Consider the following 21,937-nt stretch of genomic DNA (forward strand, 5'->3'; position numbering starts at 1 on the left):
ATGCCCACACCATAGGGTGAGCTGAATCCTTTCCAGTCATGCATCTGTTTGATGTTAATAACATGCTGTTAGTAACATCTTCTGCTTTCAGAGTGAACCTTTGTTTTCACAGAATTAATCAGGTTGGAGAAGACCTCTGAGGTCATCAAGTCCAAACCATGACCTAACACCATCATGGCAACTAGACCATGGCACTAAGTGCAACATTCGGTCTGTCCTTAAAGAATCCTTTCCAGTCATGCATCTGTTTGATGTTAATAACATGCTGTTAGTAACATCTTCTGCTTTCAGAGTGAACCTTTGTTTTCACAGAATTAATCAGGTTGGAGAAGACCTCTGAGGTCATCAAGTCCAAACCATGACCTAACACCATCATGGCAACTAGACCATGGCACTAAGTGCAACATTCGGTCTGTCCTTAAACACCTCTAAGGACTCCACCACCTCCCTGGGCAGCACATTCCAGTGTTTTGCCTGTTGTCTTTCCACCTCCTTCTTTTGCTCCTTTTATTTTGGGTGCTGCTTAAATATTAAATAAAACACTGGCTGTGCCCAAAGGACCTTTTGTGAGTAGCCACCTGTGCAGCTCATAATCTTTTTTATGGATGGGAATCCATTTCCTTCACTTCCAAATCTTAATAGGAGGTCAGATGGACCCTTTGACATAGATGACAACTAGACCAGGTTGGATGGGGCTCGGAGCAACCTGCTTTAGTGGAAGGTGTCCCTGCCCATGGAAGGGGGTGGAACTAGATGATCTTTAAGGTCGCTTCCAACCCAAACCATTCTGTGAATCTGTGATAACTAAAACAGATGATTCTGGTGGTTTCTTTTGAAGTTTTTTGTTTATTCTCTACAGAGTAGCTGGTAAATTCCTGTCCTGTTAGAGGACATCAGCAGTCCAGCACATTTTTTACTGGTATTCAGAAGCATTTTTAAAAAGTAGCCTGTAAATTTCAAGCGATTCAGACACCTGTGTGACTGTTAACTGTTTCCTGTTGTGCTGCATCTCAGTATGTTCACTAGACCAGGTTGCTCCAAGCCCCATCCAACCTGGCCTGGAACACTTCCAGGGTTGGGGCAGCCACAGCTTCTCTGGGCATCATCATCAGTGTCTCACCACCCTCACAGTAAAGAATTTCTTCTGTATATATGTAACCTAAATTTCCAAATGCCATCTGATGTCGTTTGGTTTCCCAATTGAGTGCACAGGCAGAGTGACTAACCACAGTGCTTTGGGGGATGATAAACTGCTCTCACAAGTGAGACAGTAACTGAACATGTTGCATCACATTTGAAGCTCAGGAGTGGATGGAATGCACATTCCTGTGGACTGATCCCCCTTCGGGTCCTCTGGTGTTGTGACAGCTTTGAGTGTGTGAAAAGTGATTGTTAAAAGCTGCTGAAACAGTAGCTGCTTGATTAAAAACAAATAAACACATCTTGCTGTATCCTCTCTGCTTTTGGTGAAGCTTTTCTGCTATAAAACCAGTTGATTCAGCAAATACTTCTACCCTGTGTTTATGTTCTTGTCAGCATGTTCAGGTTTATTCAGTACACATCAAATGCAGGTTTAGTGCATTGTTAACCGTTCAAGCTCTGCTGAATCACAGGCTGTGTCTGCATCAGTCTCTTGTCTGTTGTCGGATGAAACTCCATGCACTAAAAAAAACTTGGAGGAAATGGTACTTAAGGGATCACATCAGATGCTTCAAACAGGAGGAAAGTAAATGCTCCTGAACAAAAGCATGTTTGATCCAGGACTGGGAAAAGGCTTTAAAAGCCTTGCTTAGGTTTCTGACTAACCTCTGGCTCAGGTAATCTTAATATAGATGAAATCTGAACAGAGCCTCAGGTAGAAGAGTGTCATAGATGGTGTTTGCCAGAAATAATTTTCTATGTAATAATACCAGTACTGAGCTGTTCATTTTGGAGTAATAACTGCTAGAGCTGAGTTGCTCAACCATTGTGTTGGGAACTCCCCTTAACCCACTATTTAAAATATAAATCAAGTTATTTTAAGCTTCAGTAAAATTGCAGAAGCAACTGCGTCAAGTCTGAGTATCTCCTGGTGCTCTGTGGGGTGTAGGAAGGGGGAACCCTTTTGATCATCTCACTAGTCAGCAGCAATTTTCTGAGGCCCAGTTCAGCAGTCAACCTCATGTTAGCTTCCACCTCCTGGAAACAACCACCTACACAGCTCATTCACATTTGTTTCTCATGTATTCCAGTGGCTTAACCATAGCCTCGTACAGCATCTTGGAATTAGTAAAACAAGAGTGTTTCAAACCTAATTCTGCATGTAAAGAAGGAGTCGTCTAGTTCATCCATGTGCTTCTTTCATAGCAGCTTTTTGGGGTCCTAAAAGAATGGAACAGGTGCTCTGGAGAGATCTGCCAACCAAAGATCCTGGCACAGCCCAACCAAACTTGTCCTGGCTTGCAAGTGTGTGACCTGAAGTCAGCATCAAGCGTGACAGCACAGTATCAATTAGTTTACCCAAAAAGGGATCCATGTGTGGAGGTTTTTCATTTTGATCCTGACATCTGATCACATACTTTGTGTGGAGTTGCAGAAAGTGAGGCAAAGATTTCTCTTTGAGTGTCAAGGTCAGTCCACAATTCTTGTGGTGGGATCAAGGACTCATTTAGATCAGCAAATAAAGTGAGCTCGTGTTCCTGAGCTTTGTGCGGGGAGAAATTGCAGCCTTTAAAAGGTCTTTAGTTTTCCTTGGCCCCTGAGAGAGCAGAAATAGCATTTGCACAGCCTTTGAGCATAAGTCTTTTATATTTCACAGTTGCAGAAATCATCTCTGTAAACAACCAATTGTCATACAACAGGGAACTGTTTCCATGTCGTTTTCCTGCAGTCAGACCCAAGATTTACATTTCAGAGAATTATTTTTTTTCCTTCTTCCCTTAAAGGTTAGTTCAGTCAGGCTAGAACCAGTGGATGAGTGACATGTCTGAATCCCACTTTTTTCAATGGATATCCATTGTGCAAAGCTTACTGGTAACTGGAAAGAAAGTCTCTGCAAGCAAGTGTTCAGCAGATCTGTAATGGCAACCATCAGCACAATTTATGTGTGAGAGAAAATACCTCTTTTAATTGTGGAAAGCAGTGAATATTTATGAAAAGCTTTTCAAAAGATCAAGGAAATTTTTACTTCTGCCTTCACTTGAGTATGTGTTTGCTTTGTTACTTCTGCTCTGTGGCTTTGGCAGCCTCATTTGATTTTATTTTTTTTGCCTTTTCCCATCTAATAGGTCTTGTCTGGAGTGTGTGTGTGTGTCTCCTTTTCAGCTGCTGCTGCTTTCCTAGGCAGCACTGAAGTTTCTCCAAGGGACTTTTCTCAGACAATTTCAAATTTGTCATTTATGCAATGTTGCAGAGGAAGAGGAAGCTGAGGAGGTGCCGGAATTTCAGGTGTCTGCGAAAATTGGAGCAAAAAAGCAGAGGAAATTAGAAGAGAAACAAGCCAGAAAGGCACAGAGAGAGGTAAGCATTTCCTGCCATGTATCAAGCCCAGAGCAGAGCCTGAATGGCTGTGCTCAGCAAGCAGCTAGGGGTGACAGACACCCCAGAAAGGCAAAGGCAGTGTCATCACTACAAGTGTTATATTTAAAAAATGCAAATTCAGCTTTTTCTCTCATAGCCCAAGAGGTCCATGGAAAATGGTGTCAGTTCTCTGTCAGCCTCATGGAGAGGAAAGAAGTTCAGCTCTTGAATACTCTTTATTGGATGTTTCCACTGGTTTGAAGCTAATGTCAGAACTGTCTCCCCTTAAAAATACACTCAAACCCACACAGTGCTGTTGTAGCAGTGTGACCAGATCTGTGGGCAGATGTGAGTGGTGTTTCATGTGCTCTCAGAGTGCAAAAACTTGGTGTGGCTTTATCTGTGCTTAGAGAATCACAGAATATTCTGAGTTGAAAAGGACCATAAGGGTCATCTATGTATTGTTTTTATGGATTGGGGGAGATGAAGGGCATTTTGCTGTTAATTCCAGGGAAGCCAGAGGCTTTTTGCAACTCTCTGAAGTGTGCTGGTGAAAGGCAGCAGGTTATGCATTAATTAATTAATTATGCATTAATTCCTTTGAGGAGGTCTGTTTTTTTTTTTTTGCAAACTCTGTATTGTTCTGTAATTTGGAAGGTGGAGCTACAGGTACAGCTCAAACAGCCTTTGCATAGCAAAGGTTGGAGTGCAGGGCAACCCTGATACATCATCCAAAGATAGGATTTATGAAACTATGAATGCCTTTAATGTGCAGAGAGTTCAGAACTTGCAGAATCCCAGCTTGGGAATTTCAGTGTCACCTGAGGTTTAAATCCGGTGTCTGCTTCGCACTGTAGGGGTACATGCCCTGTAGACAGGGCAGGTGGTAATAAAGTGAATTATTATGTTCTATATGAACCTCCATGACAAACCTTTTCTCACTCACCCAATGATTTCACCATTTTATTGTTACTTTACATATTCATTCTGTTTAATTTGCCTCTTTTCTGTGGAAAGTCTGAGCAAAGTTGAGTGAAGTTAGATGAGCACCAGTTGGTGGAGTGAGGAATCTTTTGGTTCTTTTTAAGCCATGCCGATTTTTATTTTGCTGTGTAGACATAAATTCCTTCAGATTTTTCTCTGAAACACTCAAACCCACAAATCCTCCATTGGATGTTTTCTGCTTGTTCTCTTAATATGTTTTCAGAAGTATACTCAAGAGACTGAAGTAAAAAAATCTTTTAAAAATACACTAAATACCCTTTTTATTATCCCCTCATTTTGAAACAATCTCTTTGGCTTAAAAACAAATAATAAAATGATTTGAAGGGACCAGTACAGCTTTTGCTTTCAGAGAATCAGCCCAGGTTAATGATAAATTTGAATGCACTTATTTTTACAGAGTTTACATTCCAAATCCTTCTTTTCTTCTCCTTAGGGTCCATTTTAACTCAATTTTAAGCGAGGAGAAATGGAATTCTGCAGCACAATATTGCTTTATATCACTCTGGGAATAAGCTCATATGCACATTCAAAACTTAAACCCTTATTGAGATACAGATAAGGGATGTGAGAAGGTAATTTCTAAACCTACCACAAGGCTAAGTGTGCTGCAGGGGAGGAGAAGCTAAATGATAATGACTTTTAATCATGATTCTTTTTAATGTTTGCATCTAGGAAGGTGGTAAGAAACCCCCTCATGGTATCACCATGTAAATTAATATCTGTTCAGGAAGAGTAAGGCTTGGCTTGCATAATGTTTTTTTAGGCTGAAGAAGCAGAGAGAGAAGAAAGGAGAAAACTGGAGTCAAAAAGAGAGGAGGAAAGGAAGAAAGAAGAGGAGAGACAACGTCTGGAGGAGGAACGACAGGTGGGATTAGTTGTATCTGTTGATGGAAATCTTGAACCAGGTTTGTCTCTGAGATTGTTTCTGTCTAAGTTCTGTGATCAGGGACCTGTAGGGACCACCTGGTCTGTCCTGCTCAAACCATGTCCAGGTTGCTCAGGAATTTGGTCAGACCAGCCCTGAGTGTCTCTGAAGGAAGGAGAGTTCACAACTTCACTGCTCCCCTGTTCCATCTGAGCTGTCTACTGCCAGCTGGAACCAGCAGGGCAGAAAGTGAAAGTCATCAGCAACTGATTTTGCAACTGTTGTGTGAAATTGTGTAATTCTATTCTAATTACACAATTTGCATGTGGTTCTCAATCAAAGATTTCTAAACTTTGCATACAAAGGTGAGCGCTAGCAGGGGTGACCCAGAAAAACAAGTACTGCTCAGCTGAAATGCTTTGGTTGAATGTTTTTCATCAGTGAGGGTGGAAAAGTTACTTTACAGCTGCTTTATGTGCTCTGGGCATTGGTGCTGCTGGCTGAGAACTGGCAATGAGCTTCATGCTCTGGTGCTGGAGCAAGTGGTGTGGGAGCTTTGCTTCTGAAGGCAAGGCCCGAGGTGTTCTGCACAGTCCTGTGCTGAGTGATGGCTGCCCCAGGGGAGCACAGCCCTCAGCTTTCACTGTGAAGCTTTTGGGAGACTTATGTGCATGGAAATTTGTCTGTGGTTTGTAGGGAGCAGATTTATTATCATTGGTTCTAAGTGCAGGCTGTGTAAGTGGAGTGTGTTGCTGGTAACTTCTGAAAAGAAGAAAAGATAAACAAAATTACTACGTTACAGTGCACATTGTAGCCATGAGATCTTTATGTCCATTTACCTCTAGGGTTATCCCCTCTCAAAAAATCCTTTGTCTCCTGAATTCTTTTGTTTCCTTTTCATCAATAGAAATCTCCTGAATTTCAGAAATTGAAGTAGAGGAGGAGAATGTCAGTACTACAACATCAGGATATATTGCATAGTCTGAGACTTTGATTTGTAAAGCAGGTTGAACAAACTTTCAGGGGACCAATGATTCCACATCCCCTTCCCACACCCTGCGGTAGCACCAGCTCTGCCTCGTGGGCCCTGTGACCACTCTGCTCTTCTCCTAAGTATTTCCAATTTCTCCCCTCGTAATTCCAGCTTTGAAAGAGGCAGGTTGGCCTCTGATTGCCTCTAAAGCACATTTCCCTCCAGGAGTTTATTCTTTTAGGTATTTTGTCTCTACACAGTTCCCTGATTATTTTTTAGTGTTCTGGGAATTTAATATCCTTGAAACCCTGAAGAGTTAGTTGAAATGAACCAAATTACTCCCATACTTGGGAGGAACTAGAAGGACACGCTAGCTGGACACTAACATTGTTAAAGTGTCACTTTCAGTGGCACTGGACCTTCCAGTTCCTCCCAAGGTGGCAGCCAGCACAGCAGGTGAATTGCTGAGCAAATGCAGCTGAGCTTGGCCAACCTGCTCCAAAGAAGCTGCAGCACAGGACAGAGATGTTATCCTGTGGGTTTGACCTGGGGTTAGCAGTCAGCTGGAGAATCAGGATCAGGCAGGCAGGCTTGAAAAGCTGAGGAGAAAATAAGGGTGAAATTCTACCTGGAGATCTTTTCACACTGAAAGTGCTTATTAATACATTTTTTGCACTTTTTTATTTTTAATTTGCTTCAGTTCAGTTTAGGCCTCTGTAATTTATTTTGGTTGAATGAGGAAGCTCTTATTTATTTTTACTTTAATTTTCAGTATTTCTAGCAAAGACTGCACTAAAAAACTTCCATCTCCATTTCACAAGGTTCAGTGAAAAAGAGGCTCTGATTTTTTGTTTGTTTGCTTTGATTTTTAAGTCTTGTGCACAGCAATCCAAAGGAGCTTTGGAAAATTGCTCAAATGCCTGAATCTACCTTGCTGTTCACTTTAGTCAGTGCCTTCCTCAGCTGCTTAAATTCTCTGATTTTAAGCTATTTTAGTTTGGTTTGATTTTCCCAGTATTTATCAGGGCAGTAAGCCAACCCACCAGGCCACACCATGAACATTATTCTGCTGCTCAAAGGAAAATGCTTTCAATATTTTATTTTTCCCTTGTGTCTGGGTTGAAAATTCAGTAACTACTGAACGCTTTGAGTGTGGATCAAAGTAAATGTTTCTGACAATATTTAATGTCCATCCTCAACTGACTTCTAGTAATTTTAAGTCTGTCTGCATCCAAATCTTTAACAGGAAACAGAACAATTCTAGACTTGTCCATGTTTAGGCTGTGTTGCTCCAGTCCCTGCTTCAGTCAGCAGAGACAGCAGTATCACAGGGAGCGTGATCACAACAGACCTTCAGTGTCTTAGTCTTAACAGGGTGATGGGAGGGGAAACAAACTGAATGAATAGAGACTTCATCACTGGGTCTGTAAGTATAGACTGTCTTTATGATCATAACATCTTTCTGATGAGACACTGTATGGTGGATAAGATGCTGCCTCTCTCCTAGGCCTCTGTAAGCAGATAATGGGTGTATTGTGGGTTTGTAGAATGCATAGGATAAAACGTCATTTACACATTCCTCTAGAGAAGGAATTCTTCATTCCTACAAGTAATGTTTTGTCACCAGTAAGGCCGTGTGGACTACACATGTAATGATACTGTTCCCCCTCTAAGTTAGGAGATGAAAAGGCAAAATTCTGAAAGATAAGTCAAGTAGTGATTGATAGTCATGAGACAAAAAACAGGGAGTAGGTGGTTGCATGGGTTTTGGAGGCAGTTTGATTACTGACATTGCTGTAGTTGATAAAATCCCACAAGGCACAAGAAATTGAGAGTTTATCACTAAAGTTTGCCTGAGAAATGTTACAGTTGTCAGAGAGCCTCATTTTCCTTTCCTTTTCCAGTCCATCAGAGTATTTCTGTATGTTCAATGAGTGGCAAGTCCTTAAACAAGCAAAATCCACTTGAACCTTTATTTCAGGCCCTCTCCCAAGAAGTGCTACCAAAATTGTGCTAACAGGTGGGAACTGTATCTCCAAGGGAGTTATGCAGGCTAAAGTGTTGCATATTCTTGAGAAAAATACCCTCCTGTTTCTATTTAACTGTATTTATATGCACTTACAAATAAAATGTGGTTGCCCCTTGGCTTCAGTGTTGCAAACCAGATAATATATTTTTAAATTCAAGTTTCCTTTCCAGTGCTCTGCTGACCTGATTGGCTACAGGCCTGAGGAAGCTCCTTTATAATTGGCATTTGCCTCAGCTCTGCTTTACCCTGGGGATTTCCCTTTCACTCTTGGAGTTTTTTGGTGGTGAGATGGTTTACCAACTGACACCTTATCAATGAGAACTTCCTCTGATGTTGCAAAACACTGTCTTCACACAAAGTCCTGCAGATTGCTCTCATAAGAGCTCTTCTTCCTTTGCCTGTGCCCATGGGTTTTTGTAAATTTGCATTTAAATGCCTAAATAAAAATGGTCTAGATTGTCAGAGCTGTAGAAGTGGAGGATCAGCCATGATCATGAGGGTCATCTTGAAGCTTTTGAGAAGTAAGACCCGAAAGTTTTGGCTCTTTGATTTGATATTTGTAGAAGAGGCACCAAGTTTTAGTTATTTCATTATGTCAAGCATTATGTGAATATTGAGATTTCAGAGCTTCTCAGCAGAGCTTTTCAGTTAGTGTTTGGCATTTATATCCTTTATTTCTGCATGAACAGAAATAAAGGATATTTGGAGGCTGATGGAGACTACACCATAATTTCAGTTTAAGCATCAGTTTACAGGTGTGTGTACTTTCCTGAAAATTAATTTCTCCTAAGGAATTAGTTGAAAAGCTTGCAGAAAACTCATTCTACTCTGGTCTTGAGGGGATGAGGACTGGTAAGAACACTTACTCTATCCAAGCAGTGAGGGACACAGGAATCCTACAGATCCATCTGCTCTCTGCCAAATTATTTACTGTAAAGTCCCTTTTTGATTCCTGCAGAACCTGCACTAACAGCACAAAACCTAGATGTTATTCAAGGAAGGTTTCTTTGGTCCAGGCACCTCAGAGCACTTGGCATGGGAAGCAGTGTGCTTTCCTCATCCTGCTTGTTAGGGAAACAGCCACAAAGAAATGAGAGGTAGCAGGTGGTGGTCAAAGAGCATCCTGTGTTTGCTCTGCCTTCCTTACTAGCAGTGAGATCTTTTCCACTCAAGCAGCATCCCAGAATTCCAGAGCAATTTATGATCCCAGAAATCCAGGTGTGCTTCCATCTGTAAGCCTGAAAGAGTTTACAGGGTGCTGTGGGTTTCACCTGGTCAAAGGTTGGGCTCTTGTGCAGTTGGAACCGTGAATGTGCATGGAAATAATCCCTGTAATCCAGGTAAGAGGCAAATAAAAGGCAATGATCTGAAAGGAGCCTCACAGCAAATCCAGGTCCTTGGTGGCCAGATGGGACTTGGGAGTTGGACTGGGACCAGTGGGAAGTTGGTGCTGATCAGATCTGGTATAGAAGGAGTAAGAATGCTGTGTCTCCCAGTAGTGTGCTGGAGATCTACAGACTGCATGGAGCTCTGGAAGCTCTTGGGTCTCACATGAGGCTCATAACAAGCCAGCAGAGGTAGAGTCAATCCAGCAGTCATAATGTGGACATTTGGTTGGAAAAGGGAGAGAAAGAAGAAAGATTTGAGTGATTCATTTATTTTCTTCAATAAAGACATGATCAAAGTGGGCAAGTTTGTTCTTCACGTGCAGTGTGCTAAACATCAAAACCAGTTCTTCACACTGTACAAACCCCCAGTTTGGGTAACATTTAGGAGGATGAGGACAGAAACAAAGCTGCTTCAAAATAATTGAAAAATAAAGGGAGGCAGCTGAAGGTGAGCATCTGCAGTCACCAAATTTCCATGCTGCTGGGGTTTCCCCAGCACCCCACCCATGGCTGGGGGCAGGTGGCCCAGCCATTCTCTCTGCCCTGAGCCACATCTGCACCACAGAACTCAGCAGCAGCTCTGAGATCACAGTGGGGAGGGGTGAACAAACCCGACAAACAAAGATGTGGGTTTTTTAATGTCTATTTGAGCCCAGTGCCCTCTGTGTGACTTGCACAAAGCAAGTCCTGAGCTTTGTTCTGTGAGTAGACCCTGAGGGGGCTGAGACTGTTTCCGTGTGGGTTATGCACACAGACACACTGGGGTTTGTGGGAATGTAACCTGCCTAAATTTGACCCTTCATGCAACTGCTGCATGAGTTGAGCATGTGAAAGAAGAGTGCTGACCTGATGGTGGAAAAAAAAAAAGGCTGAGAATAAACGCTACCAGACAGCCTGGACTGCACTAGGCTTCCCCTGCTCAGCCTCCACTGCTGTTGCTCATTGCTTCTCCCCATGCAGTTGTGCAAAGTCATTTCTCCTCTTGGCTCTGAACTAGCTTACAGTTTGGCTAAATCTTTTTTCTCTCCATCTTGAATCATAGGTGAATTTAGGTAGTAAAGGACATGAGGCTGTTCACGGATTTTTAGTTAATTAGATTAAAAAGCATCTGGAAATACTTAGTGTTATGGAAGAGGCTACAAGCACCAGAAAGCTTTGAGAGCTGACACACTTTAGCTACCAAAGCAGTGGCTTAGACCACCTGCAAGTGCTCTGCTAATGGAAATTTAGGATCTGGAGAACAGACTCCTGTTGGGTTTTAAGCAAAAGAGGAGCTGGTAGCTGAGTGCTTTGCCCATCTCACAGCAGAGCTGCCTTTCTGTGAGTGTTGGAAGTGCTGACAGGGACGTGTTGGGATGGTCTAACAAAATTGAAGGTGCTGTTCTTCAGACAGGGAAGACAGGAAAGAGCCTTGTTCATTTGTTAGACCTTCCCGAAACAGGAAAATAGATTTCAGTTATTGTTGCAGTTACAAGTGCCACATTGTCTTTTCATCAGTTATATTTTTTGTAGAATCAATTTTTGTAGAACCAATTATTTACCAAAGCAATTTTCAGGTTTTGTGATTATTTTTCCCCTCATTTCAAATCCTGTTGAATTACAACCTCTGTAATAGACCTGGGGAAGAACCTTATTCTTGTCTTTCCAGGATCAAGATGAAATTGAATGCACATAGAAGGAAAGAACAATTGTTGTCACTGCCAAGTGAAATATGGTTATGTTGTGCTTGGCACCTGTAGTGCTTATAAGGAAAAAGTCTGTTGGGCTAATTGTGAGGGTGATGAATGACTGAAAAATGATCTTGTTTTGTCTCAAGAACTTCCTCAGATCTGTAGATTTTTCATGAGATAGCAGTTGAAAAAATGGATTTGACTTTGCAGATACAGGAAGATCCTTTCAGTCCTGTTTTTCTCATTCTTGAATGTTGGCACCATTGTTTCTCCTGACTTTCTGGGAGTTTGATTTAATAAAATTGGGACCAAATACACTTTCTCTTCAGGTTTCATTAAAAGGTAACTCCTCCATCCTCATTTCTGGTATCTTGTTGATGCCAGATCCATAGCTTCTTTTTTAATATGGGTGTTTTTCAATATCCTTAATGACCTGTTCCTGTGTCTTCCTGGTTTCATAGAACAAATATTTGCTTTCCAGCTATTTAAGGAAGCAATTACCATATTAGTGTCAAAGATGCAGCATGGCAAACATTTAGAAATCAATATAATTGTTCTTTAAAAGATCAATTCCTGTGCTAATAGTAAAGGAATGCCCTGAGATCCTGAGATTGGCACTGAAATGTTAAGAAGTTTAATCAGCCTTTGGAATGTGATCCAGCCAGAGGTCAGTCAGTTTGGGATCTCATTGCACCAGGTGCTGCACAAACATTAATTTCTTTGTGGAAGAAACCATCCTGTAAGGAAGCATTTGTGTTCTGTGTGAATCATAGAACCATTTAGATTGGAAAAAACCTCCAAGATCATCAAGTCCAACCTGCAAAGTGACATGTGTAAAGTGTTTCAGAGAGGAGCAAAACAAATGTTAAACAAAGATTTTGGCAAACTGCAAATTCATGAGTTCCCAGTAAAAACCTGGTGTTACTTGAAATGTTGGAGTGATCTGTCATGTTGCAAAACCATCAATCGCAGTTTTGCTTTGTGAATGTGAATTTTACATTATCTTGTCATCACCATGTCACTGGTGTTGGGCTTGGAGTCTTCTGGGTCAGCATTAGTGTGGGCTTTAAGATTTCTTTAATGTTCCTTTCAGGGTAGGAAATTAAATATTTTTATTGCAAATAACTACAAGCAGAGCCTGTAGGTTTTGGTGTACAATGAAACATGTAAAAAAACTCTTTTTTAATACAATCCTAACTTGTCTCCTGTCCCTGAAAGAGTTTATACAGTTACTTAGTCACAGTTCACTATACACTGATTGTATGTCATAAGAAAGAGGTTGTACTTGGAATTTTTACATAGATGGACACCAGTGTAATTCCACTGTTCCCTGTGATCACTCACAATATAATCCAGTGTCTGTCAGAGCAGAATTGGGGCCAATTAGCAAAACTGTGGATGTTGCATCAAAGCACAGTTCGGGGCAGGGACTTCCTGCCACGGCATCTGCAGCAGAACCAGATTGATGCAAATGAAGCAAACAGGTTGCTATTTAAGAGAGGTTTCCTGCCCTCTGTCAGATCTGTTAAGAACCAGCCTGGGTGTCCTGTGTGTGCCAGTTTACACCACATGTGAGATGGTCACTGTCTCAGGGGTGGCTTGTGAAACTAATGATGACAACAAGGGAGAACTTAGACTCAGTTTAGAAACTTCTTAGCTGCTGTCTGATGATGCTACTTCACTTCAAACTAAACCCGTCTCAGGGAGGAGCAAACTGACCACTTGTCATCTTTTCTGTGCAGGAAGAGGAAAAAAGGAAGGCAAAGGAAGAAGAGGAGAAGAGAGAATATGAAGAGTACCTGAAGCTTAAGGAGAGTTTTGTAGTTGAAGAAGAAGGGGTTGAAGAATCAATGACAGAGGAACAGGTATGTATGTTGGGCTGGTTCTGCAGTTTCCTCTTTTTGTTAGACTCACTGCATTCTGTCTCATGTAAAATTAACTTAAAAGTAGGAGTCAGCCAAAGGCTTTTGCTTGTGAATTGTGTACATGGCACAGGTTAACCTGGAATATTTCCTGGGGAGTGCTACACTTCATCCCACACTCCTGTGAGTTAGAGTGCTAAGGGAAATGTTTATTGTTGGAAAGGAGTTCCCCCTGCGTCTAAGGACTGAAATAAAACTCATTCTGGAATTTAGACAATCTCTTGCTGTCATCAGCTCTGCCTTAGCCACAGAGAGTGAGACAGTAAAGCTACATTTGAAGTTTGGTAGTGCTCACAGCTCTTGGGGGCAATTGCCTGGGTTTGGTTTTATTTTCTAGACCAACAGAACTGCTATGATATCCAAGGAAAAACTCCTGCCTTATAAGGCTTCTGTTAGGAGAATTCACAGGACACACAGTGCTCCTTCTGCAGCTGCCTGCAGATGTGCTGCAGGGGATAGTGGTTGAGATGTGATACTTGAAAAGTGAACCTTGAAAAGGTTTTGCTGCTATGGGAAACAGAGTTCTTACTCTGTCTGCTGAAAACCTGTTAGACTCAATTTATTTGCTATCAAATGCTGGACTTGCTCTTGGGTTGTAGCTGCCACATTTGAGCTGTCCAGTGCATTTCATGTGAAGGATTTTTTCCACGGCCATGTGTGTATTTGCTTCTCTGCTGAAGTGACCCTGTAGAATTAAATGGATTTGCTTTAGTGTGACTGAGTGTGGCTTTGGGCTGAGTAGCTTGTGCCTAATGTCAAGCAGTATTAACTTATTCCAAGTTCTCACTGTGGACCCCTTCCCACTAAAATAAATTCCTCCATCTTACCAGGACTGACACCAAGAGAAGTTGTGCCTGGTGATGAGGAATTCCCTAAGAACAGAGAAATGCAATATTTCTATTCAAAATTCCTTCAAAAATCTGTGCCTGTCCTATTAGAAGATGAGATTATGCCTAAATACTAAATTGCTCTACTTCAGACACCGTTTAAAGTTCCCTGTCAGGGATCAATGAATCTTTCTATATGTGAGAACAGAAGGGTGTTCCTCCCCTAACAGAGCTTGGCAGGCACTTGGCGGTGACTGAATCTCAACCTGAGACAACTTGGGCGGGGGTGGGGAGTTAGAACTTGAATTGTAGGTGATTTAAAAGTCATATTCAGAAATAATAACAGGTACATAGTTATTTGGAGACAGAAATGCCAAGCCACCCCTGCCTTGTGGTGGATGAAGTCCTCAAGCATTTCAGTATCCTGTTACCACAGCAGACTCTGCTTTGTGTTTTTTGGGCTGTTGTGCTGAAACTCCTGAAAATTAAGCTCCTGAGTCCAGAGCTAAGCAGTTAATTAAGGCTGATTGATTTCCAGGGTTGCAGAGTAACTTGATCTGCTGTTAACTTGAATGCACATTGTTTGCATTGCCTTTGAAAATGGAGCTGCTTACATTAAAGCAGTGGCTTTCAGGTGCTTAGCTTTGACAATGGGTTGAGCTTGCACATGTGTTGCACAGATGTGTGCTGCACTTGGGCACCTGCAGGAGCTGCCACCTGAGTCACTCTGCTCTGCCTTTGTGCAACATGTCCTCAGTATCTGTGTGTCACTTAATGCACAAACTCACCCAGACATGGTTATTTCAGGGAATGTATGATGGGAAGAATAAAAGACTCAAAGATTTCCTTTCAGAAAACACTGAAACACAGCTTGTACCTGGGCCACATTCTGTCTTAGAAAATTCCTGTCATAAATCCCTCGTAAAGATTAAAGCTGGATTATTTTTGGTTCCAGTTCAATCTCTCAGTGTGTATAGTTAAAACCTGGGAATTAAGCAAGTTAAACACTTGTATAATATTTGTACTCAGCAATTTTGTGATGCATTTAATGGTCATGAGTTTAAAATAACACTTGTTTTCCTTGCTGTATCCAGTCTCGCAGCCTTCTTATGGAATTCCTGGAGTATGTTAAGGTAAGCTGCCACTGGTCTTTCTCCTCCTTCTGTACTTGTAAAATACCTTTGGTCAAAGAGGGACATCTTTACTTCCTCTTTGATTTGCTTAAATATTTAGCAAGTAACAAAAGTCATATCTTAGCTCAGCTTGATTTACTTAACCACCATGAGCACATCCATCATTGTTAAAAGAGTTTGTAATCACAGCTGTGCCTTGGCTTTTTGGGGCAGGATTGTGGCTCTTTCCCACTTCCATAAGGCCAGGTGTGGTGGATCACCCTCAGAGTTTATGGACAGCAATCTTTGCTGTTGATTGGGATTTGGGGCATTTGTTGTTTGTGAATATCAGCTACTGATTTAGCAAAGAATCTTTACATCTGAGCTCAGCAGGAGTGCAGTTGCTGTCCCAGCATGTGCTGCTGTGCAGGGTGTGTTTGTGCCTCAGACACTGCCATTGGAAAGGTCAATCCCAACTTTTAATGTGATTCCTTTACTTGTTTTTATCTCTGCAATTTGTAGTGTTGTCTCAATGTTCAGCAAAGAAGATCACTTGTTTTAAACTGGGTGTGTTAGTCTCTCTTTCATCATATTGTATGGTTTGGGTATTTAAAACCTGTGGTGTGTCCATGATGATTTCTGCTTTTGATCTGTAAGGACAAACGCTTCTCTCTCCACTATTGCTATATCAAAGGTCACATGCATTTTTCTCCTCTTACTCTAACAATGTTATGCAAATCCTTTGTCCTAATGAATCCCTTTCTTCCTTCACTGGAAACTGAACTCTTAGCATGTCTGGCATGTGTGTGAAAGGCTTCTTTAGTAAGCAAATCACTTGTATACTTAGTGAAGTTCTAATCGTTTTGTAATCCAAAATCTCACTCTCTGGGCCGGTTTTGCATGTCCATTATACCAGCAAAACCCTGAACTCACAAACAGATTTACCTCATGAACTTACAAACAGATTTGCCTCGTGGATAATTCTCCTTAAGAGTCCATTGGATTGCCAGGCAAGTCTGAAAAACAGCTCTGTGTAGAGTCCCTCCAGAGCTCTGCTGGGCTGCTCTCTGCCTCATATGTCCTGGGATAACATAGGTAAAACAGAGATTTCAGTGTCCCTTGGGATCTGGGAGGGTTTCCAAGGAATAACACGGTAGGGTCAGATTGTGCCTGTTGCCCTAGTGGTTGTGGTGGACGGAACAGATTAGTCACAAACTCAAGTTCAGTGTTTGAGCACATGTCTAGTTTTGTATTAGTCACTTCATCCTGACGTCAGAGAAATTAACACAGGCTGAAAACCTGATTCAGAAGCACTTCAACACCTGATTTCCTCTGCAGAGATGAGCTGCAGAACTGGGGCATTGCTTTCTTTTACAAGTTAAAGTCTCTTTCTTTAATCTTGAAAGCATGCTTAATATATAGATTATGTATTGCCCTCGTCTTCTGTTCTCTTCACAGAAACTGTTGGCAGGAAGCAGTGCTAAGCTGCTCGTAGCTGTCTGAAAAAATGTATAAATTAAGAGCAATTGGCGTCTTTTAAAAATATAAAATTTAATTTAGCTCTTCCATTGAATAACTTTACTGATCTAACTGACTGGAGATAGCTCACCCCATGTTTCATTCCTGAGGGTGTTCGAAGTGCATTGCAGCCTCTTGCTCTGTGTCATCCCTTGCTGAGGGACAGCAGCAGCATCTTGCCTCAAATTGAATGAATTCAGGAAAATGTGGATATGTTTATGTTGCTTTAGGAAAGTAGAGTATAATTCTAAAACATGAAGCATGTGGTGAAGTGTTTTATTCCCTTGGGACCTCATGGTGTCATTGGATTTCAGAGTGTGTGTGGGGAATGCATCCTAATCCCACCCCACCCTCTGGGCTCTTATTCACAGCAGGATGTGTCTTGGAAAGTTTCCACTAAACTTGGTCACTGAGGGGGAATATCTTTTAGTAGAGGTTTAAATCCTGTTTTTCTTGTTTATGTGGCTTTGCACCAACCCCCCCAATCCTTTTAAAAGAAGATGTGACGAATGTTGGCAGTTCCCAGCTCTGAGAACTGAATTCCATGGACTGGTTCCAGTTCCATGTGTTCAGTCCATGGTATTCAGTTCTCTAGCTTGGCTGCATCAAACTTCACAACTACTAAATCTCTGTGTGGCTTTTTTTTCCTGATTTCATTAATGAAAGAGATTAATCTATTTCAGCCTCTATTTCTTCAATGTCCTTCCAGTGTACACTCAAGATCAGAACCAAATGAGTTATTGTTGGAAGTTTTGCATTTGTTAATAGAGATGCAGCTCCTTGGGCTGTGCAAATATGGATTTTAGGAATGTAGTCCTGAATATTAACTGAACTTTTCAACAGTTTTGTATTTTCCAAGCTCCATACAAACAGTACATTCTTTTGCAACTAAACAGCTGAGTTCCTAAAGCTTTGGCAGAGTAGAAAACAGGAACCAAGTAGCTCCAGATGAGCACACCAGGTGTTTTCTCTGGAGCTACAGAGAAGCATAAAACCAGATGTGAGCAGTGGTGACTGTGCCTTGACTGGGAAAGGCTGCAGGAAGAATCTCTCTCAAAACCAAAATGATAACTTGCAGTTCCAACACTGACAATTTTAATAAGGTGCTCACTTGCTTAGGAAGATTATTCTGGCATTAATACACATGACATTAGTACAACAGACTAAAGCACTTAATGCTGCCAGGCTTGGCTGGATTTTTATGTAGGTGCTGATCCAGTGATCATTTTAAAAGGTACTTTGAAATATCTCCCAAAATAAAAGGGATCCTGATAAAGCACACTGGAAATTAAAGGCAGGAGCTGAGAAACTCAGGTGGCAGGAGAACAGAGCCATGTCTGTGTGCTGGTGCTCATCCTGTCCTCCTAATGTACAGAAAAGTCCAGGATAAACCCAGGCAAATGTATCTGAGTCTTCCCCTAAGTGGGTCAGAGCACTCAGTCTTTCCACAGAGCTCACTAGTTTAAGTAACTTGAGAGTTTTTCAGGAGAGAAAAGTGCTTACTAGGAAAAGTTAGTTAGAGTGACAGGTTCTGCTTGGTCTGGTAAAGGAATTTTTTATAGGAATGGAAAAGGAGTATGCCAAACTTCCAATTCATCAGCTGCATTTAACTCTTGTTTGTTTCCATAGAAAACAAAAGTTATCCAGCTGGAGGACTTGGCCTCACATCTGGGTTTAAGAACACAGGTAAGCACTAACTTTTGGAGTGCAAGTACAGGCAATGAGTTTAAAAGGACAGGAGAGATAATAGGTAAATGAGGGTAACATCTATGCAAGTGTCTGAGCATTGCTGAAAATGTTTGGATTTTGGTGAGGAGCAGCAAAGTCAGCCCCAAAATGTGTCCATTCATCAAAGCACCAGTGAAGGACTGTTGGGTTACAAGATGGTTCCAGTGAAAAGTGCTCAGTCTGCCTCTTGCACAGCTGCCTGCTGGCTAATGGATCCTGTAGTGGTTGTGAATCTAGAAATGGAGCAATGTTTTCTGGTTTCCTGTACCAAATCTGATCTTGGGGTGTCCCTTCACAGCAGCTTACTTTGCCCTAGGTGCAGGCTGCTGTGCCTCTGCCTCTCTTTTAAACCAGACCAGAACTTCATGTCAGCATGCAGTGAGGCACTTGAGGAAATTTATCTGGTTGAAATCTAAATTAGAATTTGCTTCTGCAGTCATATAACTACAAGAAAAGGAGAGGCAGAACTGTGGAAAGCAGGGCTTAGATACTTAGGGTGTAGTGAGACTGCATGCTTGGAGCAACCATAGAGTTAACCCAGCAATTAATTCAGTTGTTGCTTTGGATTGGTAAAAGAGTTTTCCTCTTAAATGGAGCAGGAAAAGGTATTTAAAAATGTGAAATGTATTGAGCCAAGTTCTTGGAGTAGTACCTCAGTGTACTCCATGGAACTTGCCTGTTGCACTACACAGCCTTTCCCTGGGAAGATTCCTATAGCCACTCCTTGTTCCTAGAAGTGGCAATAAAAGTCTCTTTTGGGGGTAGGGGAGTTATTTTAACTCCCCAAAATGCAGAAAATTCAGCCTTCTAAGACCAAAGTGCTTGTTGCATCTGTCTGTGTGGGAATATGGATGTGTATCCTCCCCTGAAGTCCCGAGGGATTAAATATAAATCTCTGTTTGTAGTTTATCTAAACATGTGACATGTTTTTTGCTTCCCATTTGATCAGTTTGTTACCCCTTTTTCTCTTCTAAACAGGATGCAATTAACAGAATCCAGGACCTGATGGCAGATGGCACTCTGACAGGTGACAGCCAAAGCACAGAGGGGATGTTACTGTAGCTGGTGAAGAGGTGGTGCAGAAAACACCTTCCCTGTGGCAGAGAGAGGCTTCAGTGTCATTCGTGTTTTAGGGATCTTAGTAGGACTTGATAACTAGATATTTGTCTATATTTTATTTATGTATCCATCTGCTGAAGGTCTTTAGGGGTTGCTGAGCAGCCAGTGGGGTCTCCTGAAAGCTGAATTGAAAAGGATCACTGGGATGATCTGAGGGAGTGTTCCAGCCTGTCCTAGTGGTGCTGTGGCTAAAGCCCAGGACTGGGGGGCAGCATGCTGTGGGAGAAGCAAACATCCCAGAGCACTCCAGGATGCTGGAGTAAGTGAAGTGCCTGTTCCTAGCCATGTCCCCACACAATCCAAGATGGAATGTAAGCACAGACTGAGCATGTGGGGAGCTCCCTGTCTGAACAAGTCTGGTTCATTGCTGAGCAGTCCTGTTCTTTCCAAGGATGGAGCAGGGGAAGGTGCCAGCACAAACATTTAGTGACCGGATCCTGTGGTCATGGCTGAGGAACAGCTGCCTTGGCAGGTACATGTGGATACCCATTCGAAATATCTGAAAGTACTTGGAACCAAAGCATAAGGATGTGTACTGGCCTGGCTGTCTGCAGTCCAAAAGTCATGCCAGGCAGGCTCTCTGCCTGCTGTAATGTGTAAGAACAGAGAGATCTATTCTTGCTCTTGATGGAGCAACTGAAATATAGCAATTAAACTTTTTTCCCTTTAGGAGGGGAAGCTGGAAGGGCTGAGCTGGGCCCCACAGAGGCTCTGAATCCCTTCCTGGACCCTCCTGCTCTGCCTTTCTCCACCAGCTGCCTGGTCCCAGAATGCCAGCACCAAAAAAGGAAGAATGTGAAGATAGTGAAGGGTCTAGAGGGGAATCCATATGAGGAGTGGCTGAGGACAGTTGGCTTGTTCAGCCTGGAGAAGAGGAGACTGAGGAGAGACCTCATCAGGGTTTACAGAATCCTCATGAGGGGAAACAGAGGGGCAGGCACTGATCTCTGCTGTCTGTGACAGTGACATGGCCTCAGGGAATGGCATGATGCTGTGTCAGGGGAGGTTTAGGGGGATATTAGGCAAAGGTTCTTCCCCCAGAGGGTGGTTGGGCAGTAGAACAGCTCCCCAGGGTAGTGGTCACAGCCCCAAGCCTGACAGAGCTCAAGGAGTATTTGGACAATGCTGTCAGGAACATGGTGGGTTGTTGGGGTGCCTTATACAGGGCCAGGAGTTGGACTCGATGATCCTTGTGGGTCCTTTCCAACTCAGAACATTCTATGGTTCAATGAAGACAATGTACCTGAAGCAGATGCTGGGGTACCCCCAGCCAGCTGTGCACAATGAAAAGAACATGTTACTTTGAACAGAATGAGCCCTACCAAGGCACTTGGCCACTGTCACAGCCCTGCTCAGAGAGCCAGCAGCAGTGAGGAGATAAAAGCCTGGCTGCTGGCACACGGTTCTGCCTGCCCTAGATAGGAAGTGCTGTGCCAGCACTTGGAACGTCCCTTCCCAGAGCAGTGACTGATGTCTGTCGGGAAGTGAGAGGAGCCAAAGTGCTGACTTCAAGGTCCTTTCTTTCCCCCCATAGGTGTGATTGATGACAGAGGAAAGTTCATCTACATCACTCCAGAGGAGATGTCTGCAGTGGCTCGGTACATCAAACGCCGAGGACGAGTCTCCATCGCAGAGCTGGCCCAGGCCAGCAACTCCCTCATCAACCTCCAGCCTGACAGCAGAGCTGCTGCTCCCACTGTGGCCTGAGGAGAACACAGCAGGAGGTTAACCTTTTAATGAATAAACCACATAATCAAAAGCAAACAGGAACCTCTCTAGTCCATTTGCAGTGCTGGAGGATAGGATGCACTTTTGAAGCATCAGCTGCAAGACTTACCAGAAGTTTTGCTTTTCATTCTGTTAGAGCTGATATAAAATAGGACAACTGATTGTACCGCAGAGGCTGGTCAGGAACTTGGGGCTCAAACACTCTGATCCATCTGCACCCCAGAAATACCAACAATTTATGCCTTGGCAGTCAGTCTCATTTGACTATACTTAAACTTTTTATTGCTTCCAGATTTTGATCTTTGTATCAAATAGATTTGGGTTTGGTTGCCCTGAGAACTCTCCAGGCTTGCTCTGCAGTATGGAGCTGTTTAACTTTGTGGCAGTGATGGACACAGCCCAAAATAATAAGCATGTAGGTTGTGTCTGCTGTATCCACATTGGAAGGATAGAGCAAAAAGAAAATACTGTAAGTCTGTCTTTGTTCTGACTGAAACATGTCCTAAAACTTTGGAAAAAAGAGTTTGCTCTGATGTTAAAACTGCCAGAGGCTAT

General features: G+C 42.5%; 1 protein-coding gene across 1 annotated transcript in view; it reads left to right on the forward strand.

The window, feature by feature from the left end:
- Positions 1 to 21,675, forward strand: part of DDRGK1 (DDRGK domain containing 1) — a gene marked incomplete at its 5' end in the record, with an annotated part of 28,607 nt that extends 6,932 nt beyond the window's left edge. The window contains 7 exons of the mRNA XM_009081160.1: positions 3,392 to 3,498; positions 5,267 to 5,368; positions 13,171 to 13,293; positions 15,272 to 15,310; positions 18,437 to 18,493; positions 19,514 to 19,562; positions 21,189 to 21,675. Coding sequence (XP_009079408.1) covers positions 3,392 to 3,498; positions 5,267 to 5,368; positions 13,171 to 13,293; positions 15,272 to 15,310; positions 18,437 to 18,493; positions 19,514 to 19,562; positions 21,189 to 21,361 — 650 coding nt within the window. The remainder of the gene's footprint in view (positions 1 to 3,391; positions 3,499 to 5,266; positions 5,369 to 13,170; positions 13,294 to 15,271; positions 15,311 to 18,436; positions 18,494 to 19,513; positions 19,563 to 21,188) is intronic.
- Positions 21,676 to 21,937: the final 262 nt, after the last annotated feature.

The sequence above is a fragment of the Acanthisitta chloris genome, unplaced genomic scaffold (assembly GCF_000695815.1).
Source record: "Acanthisitta chloris isolate BGI_N310 unplaced genomic scaffold, ASM69581v1 scaffold14468, whole genome shotgun sequence".
In the NCBI taxonomy this organism is placed as follows: domain Eukaryota; kingdom Metazoa; phylum Chordata; class Aves; order Passeriformes; family Acanthisittidae; genus Acanthisitta; species Acanthisitta chloris.